At 47.7% G+C, this 8,129-nt stretch overlaps 1 protein-coding gene across 1 annotated transcript; it reads left to right on the top strand.

Annotated features, from left to right (window-relative positions):
* The first annotated feature begins 3,398 nt into the window (after nucleotides 1-3,398).
* Nucleotides 3,399-5,007, top strand: LOC127334681 (arogenate dehydratase 1). The gene has a single exon (XM_051361205.2). The coding sequence runs from the start codon at nucleotides 3,551-3,553 to the stop codon at nucleotides 4,817-4,819; it is 1,269 nt and encodes a 422-aa protein (XP_051217165.1). The 5' UTR covers nucleotides 3,399-3,550; the 3' UTR covers nucleotides 4,820-5,007.
* Nucleotides 5,008-8,129: the final 3,122 nt, after the last annotated feature.

The raw sequence follows: 8,129 nt of genomic DNA, 5'->3' as shown, positions 1-8,129 counted from the left end.
CGAGCGCGCCTTCAGGTGAGAACCCTTTCCACCTGATGCCATGTGAGCGGGTTCTGTGAAAAGAGCCGATGAGGTCGGCTTCGAGGATTGCTTTGACCTCGTCATACTTCTTCTTGAGCTCCTCGGTCAGATCCTCGTACGTGACTGGAGTGCCTTCCGCCATCTCAGATGTAGATGGCGATGCGGTTGATGTCGAAGACGGTCCCACCGGGCGTGCCAGAATGTGTTGCGGTCAGAAACCCACCGGCGAGCAGCGACGGGCAACACAAGAGGAGCCGGGAGGCTCCCGTGGCTGCGGCTGGCCCTGGTCCCTCCGAGCGACGGCCCGCAAAGACTCGGCACGCACGTCCGATGCTTTGGTGCAAGGGCGTGCCACCTGACCTATACCTGGTCAGGAAGGTGATGGATGTGCCTCGCTTAGTTTCCTGCATGGCATACACGTAAACATTAAATACGAGCCTCGATCGGCTCTCAGGTTGTCCTGTGAATCGGCTCAAAGAGCCGATCCACCCATGATCCGTACGAGGTGTACGAATATATGGTGGTCCTGCTTGATCAAAATAAAGCTAAAACGACCTACTACGATTTAGGGTTTTCACCACATAATCGGAACATCCTACTCGTGATTGAGCCTGGCGGCCACGCACGGTGATCGTAAACCGACCCTAGACAAGGCCTAAAAACCAACACGAAGTTGATCCCCGGAACATCCTGTCTAGGGCTAGCAAACTACACCCTACGCGCCACTGGATCCTTCAACCCGTTTGTAAGGCCTAACTATGCGGATATTAAACTAATCCTTGAAGAACAAGGAGCAATCATAACGGATCGGATCTACTAAATAACGATCAAGCGGGGTGCCGCCCTTACACCTAAGATAGGTGTAAGGGCGGCTAGACGTCTAAGGGTTGCACGACGACAGCATATGATACGATGAACAATGCTAACCCTAACACATCTAAGATAACTACGTTGCTCGCCATCAAAAAGGCTTCAGTACGAGCAACGCATGAACAGCGAATAAACGTGTACTGCCTAGATCGCAAGATGCGATCTAGGCAGCATGATGCTTACCCGGAAGAAACCCTCGAGACAAGGGAGTTGGCGATGCGCCTAGATTGGTTTATGGTGAACGTGATTATTGTTTATTTCATAAACCCTAGATACATATTTATAGTCCGTAGACTTTCTAACGTGGGAATAATCCCAACCGGGCACGGGCCAAACTCTATCTAACCGACACGTATCCTACTATATTACAGATACACGGGCAAACTAGCCCAAACTTTGCATATAAGGCTGATTCATGTATTTCTTCCATGTATATCCTTCAAGCCCATCTTTAATCGCGGCCCACCTCTGATCCGGTCAAATTCTGGTGATAACAACTTGATAGTCTTCGAGACTAAATTAGGATTCCAAATAACTAATGGGGAAGTGGCCCTACTCATATAGGAATATTTTGTCATACTAAGAGGCAACTTCTTTAGCTTCTTTGAAGCAAGAAAATCGCTCTTATGGAAATTAATTTGTAGACCCAAATGTTTCTTGAATGCTGAGAGTATTCAATTTATTTTCATATCTTCATCACGGTCATGTTCCATAAAGAGGATCCTATCATTTGGGACTTTGCGTACCGAAGGGTAGAGATTCCACTATCCACTGTATGTGGAACTAGTCCCTCAATTTGGCCCGAGTTTTCTGTGCGTGAATTATAATGGCCAATACATCAACCACAATATTGAATATCATTGTCGATAGAGGGTCACCTTAACAGAGTCTTCTTTTATGAGGAAGTAATGAGCCACATCATCATTGACTTGTATGGTTGTACTACCTCCATACACAAAATCATGAATTCAAGTGTGCCACTTTGTTAAGAAGCCCTTCCTTCCGAGAACTTCTTTAAGAAAATACCATTTAACTTTGTTATATCCTTTTCAAAATATATTTCAAAAAATCACACAATTTATTTTTTGGTATAATTTTTTTAGTACGATCAACAAACCATCAAGGATGTTTCTTCATTGCATGAAGGTTGTTTATGTTAGTTGAACAACATGGTCAACCACCGAGCTAAGTCTAATAGTCATGACCTTCAAAAATATTTTGAAGATGACATTGGAAATATTGTGTCCTTTTTTATCATTGGTCGTAGGCAACAAGATAACTCCCCAAAGTGTTCAATATTTCATGATCAAAATAGTTCTAAAAGTCATCCTTATTCGATTCCCATAGTTTTGGGTAGAACTCTTTTGGAAAGCCAGTAGGATCAAGGCCTTGTTATGCTCCATCCAGAAAACTACCATTCTTAGCCCCCCACCCTCCCCCCTCTAAAGTCGAAGGGGTGGCCTCCTTCAGGGACTCATCAAGAGCGAAGTTTCTTCTTGCGGCATCCCAAATGAGTTCTTATATTTGTTTGCTATATAAGCTTTCATGTAATCATGTCCCTCCATTGTCGCCTCATTCCTGTAGATATTGTGAATGTGATTCTTCCTATCGCCGTTGTTTTCCACTAGTACCTTGTATTATTGTCTCCCTCTAATGTGAACTGAGCTTTGGATTTTGATACCGCTTGACCTCCTCCTGACATAAAGGTCGAGCAATTTGTTCATTTAACTAGCTGTTAAGTTTAAACCCCTGATCATATAGCAGACGAGTTTTTACAAATTGGTCACGATCATCAATAATCGTTGAAAAACTTATTTTTTGTTTTTCATAAGCCATGGGTGTGAAACACCCATCCTCTAAGGTGTTGCCGCCATGCCCGATTTTTTTTTGTTCTACCTTTGAACAACACTTCGCCCAACCACCGGTCTACCTTAGACTTCTTTAACCATGTTCTCAAAGCCATCACAGCGTAAACCAACCTAATTTTAATTGGAATTGTGGTCTGTGACCGTGGAGCTTTATGACTCCATAGTATGTTTGTGTCTTGTAAGCATACTCTCTTCTATTTTAATGCAATGATGAGTGTTGCACGTTTCGAAAATGTGATGAAATGTACTCATATGTTACCTCCCGAGGGCTAAATTATAAGTATTAACAGAAGTGGTCAAATCTGAACTCAGCCAATAACTTAAAGCAGAAACCCTACGTCCCCTAAATTAGAATATCCGACACACAAAGGACAAGCTACTTTGAAGCTCAGTGTGACTTAAGGGGGCATACAGTCCAAATAACTAATATACCGGAGAAACTAATGCACAAACGTGGGAATTACAACTTGTTATTCGAACAAAAACGTGGGTCATGCCTCAATTATGAATGTTTTGTCCGTCTTCGTGGAAGCCGGTAGCAGGGCACATGCATTGTTCCACGGGGCTAATGGCCCATGAGCCGATTGAATAATAAGTCGAACCGGAGACCCAATCCGAAAACAGTGCTCCATATATCCCCCTCCACATGACCACATCCCACTCCCCATCTCAGTTTCTCGCTTTGAAGCTGCTTCAGATACCAGTTTAGCAGTTTCAGTTTTCTCGTTATCTTCCGATTTCAGATACCTGAAAAAGCAACAGAGAAGAAGAGGTAATTGGTGTGGTCAGTCATGGCTGCCATGAGTTTGGTCAAGGCGCCCATTAGCCAGGGTTTTAGACCGGCGGGCCACAATCCGAGGAGGGGCAGTGCCGTGGTCAGGTGCTCTCTGCAGGGCGCCGTCGTTGCAAGCCGGACGGAGTGGCTCGCCAGCTGTGCCGTGCTCTCCAGCAAGGTGGCCGCGCTCGTCTCCCACTCCACCAACGGCCACGTCGCGATGGCAGCGGCGGCGGCTCCAAACGGGGCGATGCTGGACTTGGTCTCCGTGAGCACTACTAATGGCGGCGCAAGGAACCTGCCGGCACCGCTCCGGATCGCGGACCTGTGCCCCGCGCCGATGCACGGTTCAGAGCTGCGTGTGGCGTACCAGGGTGTGCCTGGGGCGTACAGCGAGAAGGCGGCCGGCAAGGCGTACCAGGGCTGCGACGCCGTCCCCTGCGACCAGTTCGACGTGGCGTTCCAGGCCGTGGAGAACTGGATCGCGGACCGCGCCGTGCTCCCCGTGGAGAACTCGCTCGGCGGCAGCATCCACCGGAACTACGACCTCCTGCTCCGTCACCGCCTCCACATCGTCGGCGAGGTGCAGCTCCCCGTGCACCACTGCCTCCTCGCGCTGCCGGGCGTGCGCAAGGAGGACATCACCCGCGTCATCAGCCACCCGCAGGCGCTGGCGCAGTGCGAGCACACGCTCACCCGCATGGGCCTCAACGCTGCTCGCGAAGCTTTCGACGACACCGCCGGCGCCGCCGAGTACATCGCCGCCAACGGCCTCCGTGACACGGCCGCCATCGCGTCCTCCCGCGCTGCCGAGCTGTACGGCATGGAGGTGCTCGCCGACGGCATCCAGGACGACTGCGGCAACGTCACGCGGTTCGTGATGCTGGCGAGGGAGCCAATCGTCCCGCGCATGGACCGGCCCTTCAAAACCAGCATCGTGTTCGCCCACGACAAGGAGGGCACCTCCATGCTCTTCAAGGTGCTCTCCGCCTTCGCCTTCCGCGACATCAGCCTCACCAAGATCGAGAGCCGCCCGTACCGGCCGGCCCGCCTTGTCGACGATGCCAGCAGCGGCACGGCCACCAAGACGTTCGACTACATGTTCTACGTGGACTTCCAGGCATCCCTTGCCGATCCGCGCGTGCAAAAGGCGCTTGCAGAGGTCCAGGAGTTCACCTCGTTCTTAAGGGTGCTGGGGAGCTATCCCATGGACATGACTCCCATGACCGCCGGCTCCTCCTCCACCATTACATCATCTAATTCCTCGCCAACCTCTTCTCGCTAAGAATCACTGGAACTAGTGAGGACAATCCGTCGAGTAGGGACGTCGATCCGTTAATATATGGTACTCCTCCTCGTGCATTGCTGGGAGTATTTTTTTTTTCGTATCACAATTCACAATACGTGTAATTGGTTCATTCGAGCTAACTAGTCCACAGTAAATACATCTCTATGAACCTTTTTTTAGAGTTATATATCTCTGTGAACTTTATCATTTTTTTGTGTTTTATTGTATTGTAGATGTTGAGCATTTATACTATAAATTTGGACAAATTTTAAAACATTTCACTTAAGGAAAAATTAGATTGCCTTATAAAAACTGAAAAGGAAAGCCTAGATTGTGAGCAGAGATAGTACTGTTTAGCCTTGTTTAGTTGTACAACAATTATTCCGACTTTGGCCAAAATCAAACCTCATAAAATTTAATAAATATTTACGAAAAAATATCAATATCTACAATACAAAATCTTTTATATTAGAATCATTGTAAATTATATTTTTGTATTTGTTAAAGTATAAATGTATGGCTAGAGCATGCCGTTTAACATGGGATCAGAGCTAAGAGGTATTGAGTTCAAGACCAGGCTAACATAGAATAAAATAAAAATATTGCAATCCACTTTCGGTCCATGTTTAGACGTGAGGGGGAGTGTTGAAGTATAAATATATTGTCTAGTCTCCTCCAACAGATCGGTCTTGTGGTTGCGTTCTACATTATTATATTTATTCGATAAGATCCTAGCTTTGCATAGAAGGCCATATAAGTGGATTATAGGGCTTTAGAGAATAGATAATTTACCTTTAGGTCCTCGTGAGTTCGACATTCAAATACTTATCGAATTGTACTACGGTGATCCACTGTACTTGGGTGTTATCAGTTCCCTAGACTGGCCAGTTGCTGCGAGATGTCGTTCATCTCAATCTTTGGGGCTAGGGTGCTGGATGGGGAGCCCGGGGAATGGCGCCTCCGGTTCAGGAGGCAATTCGGTCTGGCGGAAGCCGTGGAATGGGCAATCTATGCCACGCAGGCCCGGTCCTGGGACTTTAGGGGCCCGGGGCAAACCTATTGCTCAGGGCCCTTCACTATTAACATCAAGTGATAATTGTATAATTTACATATAGTATATTACTTGTTTTCGGGAATTGATATATTGCATGTTATGAATAAGCTCTTAAGCAATGAAAACTATACATTTACTTTTATGTGTGTATTACGCTGATCATCATAAGAAATGTATTGGATCATCATGGCAAAATGGTCTAGAGCAAAGGTAAGTTAGAGGCATACCATCTCGATAATCTCCACTGTTTTCTCGGCGGGATAGCGGCCGTGGGTGTGACATATAATTTGACAGTACGACCCACTTGGGAAATTGTCTCATGTTCTCAATCATGGTATAAACACTTCTTATTATCCAGTGAAAATGGGGTTTGTTAATTTTCAGCTTACTAATCAAATTTATTGATAAAAATTATCTCGTATCCTAATTGGTTTGCAAAAAGCTAAGATTGTGAAATGTTAAACATTTTGCTCCAATTTGTGACATTGGTGGCTGGGGGCCACCATTACATTGACTGCTTTCTTTTTTCCATGTGTTTCCTCACTGTCTCTCTCCTTGATCTAAACTCAACCAAACAGTCTAAATCAGTGGAAAGCCATGTCTACTGTGATTGCATATAAGCACAAATCAAATCTCTGTACTACCCCACGTCCATACCACTAATTTGCCCCCTTCAATCAAGTCTCATGGCGTCCTAAATGTTTGCATCTACATATCTCCATTTACCAAGACAAGAATAAAAAGGAGCAGGCATACCTTCTGGAATAGTATTTGCCTTGTCAATTCGATTAGAACCTGAAGCTCATCAAGTTCCGGCGACTCAACCTCCGCGCTCCCGTGAAGCCAACACCCAGCCGCCATGATTATTTTGGAAGATGCGATCGTGATGCGGATATTAATTGTCAGCCAATCTTCTTTCTCCGAAGGCCCTTCTGCTTGTACGCTTGTAGAGCTAGTTTTTTCCTGGACCATAAGCGACCAAACCTTTCCATGGGATAGGCTGCAAATCCAGCTTTGGGCCCCCAAGTTTCATGGGCCCAGGGCGGTCGCCCCTCCCGCCCTGCCCCAGGGCCGGGCCTGCCACAAGATTCAGGCGGTCCCCACTGATATGGAGGAGGACATGGTGTCGTGGGCCCTGGAGCGCTCCGACAACTTCTCCACTAAGTCGGCGTACGCTCAACTGTCGCAAGGGCGGCGGTGACGTCATTCAGGGATGTGCGGTACCCCACAGTACCATCTAAGATCAAGGTGTTTCTCCGGCAACTCATACGAAGGCGCCTACCCTCGGGGGAGCAGCTTGCCAAGCGGTAGGGGGCGTCCAACGGCCTCCGTTCCATGTGCAGTGATTGGGAGGACTGCAATCATGTCTTCTTCTCCTACTCCATCACCAGGCTAATGTGGGCAGAAGTGAGGAAACTCCTATCACGTGACTGGAACCCGACGGGAGCTGGGGAGTTTATCGTGATCACTCAGGGCTTGTCAGGCCCCCTTCGTAGGCTAGTGTGGTTAACATTTGCAACCCAATGTTGAACCCTTTGAAATGTGCGCAATAAGCTAGCTATAGAAGGAAAGATGATTGGTAACCCAACTGATGTTTTCTACCAAATATCGATTCATATGCAGTGCTGAAGAGTTCCGGTTAGACAGAAGGACAGAGAGCTCCTAGACTTGGTGGTGGGCGACATCAGAAGGTTGTACGCGCGGACGCGGACTGATCACACATGACTGTTGATCATCATCGACTCTAGTGTGGGGTTGTGTGTGTGAGTCTGGCTCGCTCCATATGTGGCATGTTGGATCCGAGTGGGTTCGAAACTTTGCATTTGTTATGTTGGGAGTAAACGTTGATCTATGTACGATGCGTATGAGGCTTTATTTATAAAGTTGGGCCAACTGGTCTTCGTATGGTTGATCCGGTGGTGTATGATGGCAAGGGGGTTGTCAACTTGATCCGGTTTAATTAGTCGCCTTGCCTTTGTATCGCCCCTCCTGCAAACGTACTTTCTCAAGAAAACAACAATGATACCTCATTGTGGTGGCTAAGAGCTTCTCCGCCGGTGATCTCGATAGCGGCCCCGATAGCGTTTTGGAGGCCATCGTCGTTTTTGGGCTCGCATCAGTGCGCCCCAAACGGCATCGGCTAGTTTTCGAGCCCAATAGAATCGTCGGCATCCCCGTGCCGGTCCCTTCCCGTAGGGCGCGAATCGGCCGCGCCAGCGCCTCGCGACACGACGACTTTCGCGGGTGGGGGCG

Source organism: Lolium perenne, chromosome 2, assembly GCF_019359855.2.
Source record: "Lolium perenne isolate Kyuss_39 chromosome 2, Kyuss_2.0, whole genome shotgun sequence".
Classification (NCBI taxonomy): Eukaryota; Viridiplantae; Streptophyta; class Magnoliopsida; order Poales; family Poaceae; genus Lolium; species Lolium perenne.
The sequence above is the reverse complement of the archived record's forward strand: the minus strand, read 5'-3'. Positions and strand labels throughout refer to the sequence as shown.

What these genes read in the sequence shown, in the direction of transcription:
- LOC127334681 (XM_051361205.2), top strand. Translation starts at nt 3,551, where the DNA reads ATGGCTGCCATGAGTTTGGTCAAGGCGCCCATTAGCCAGGGTTTTAGA.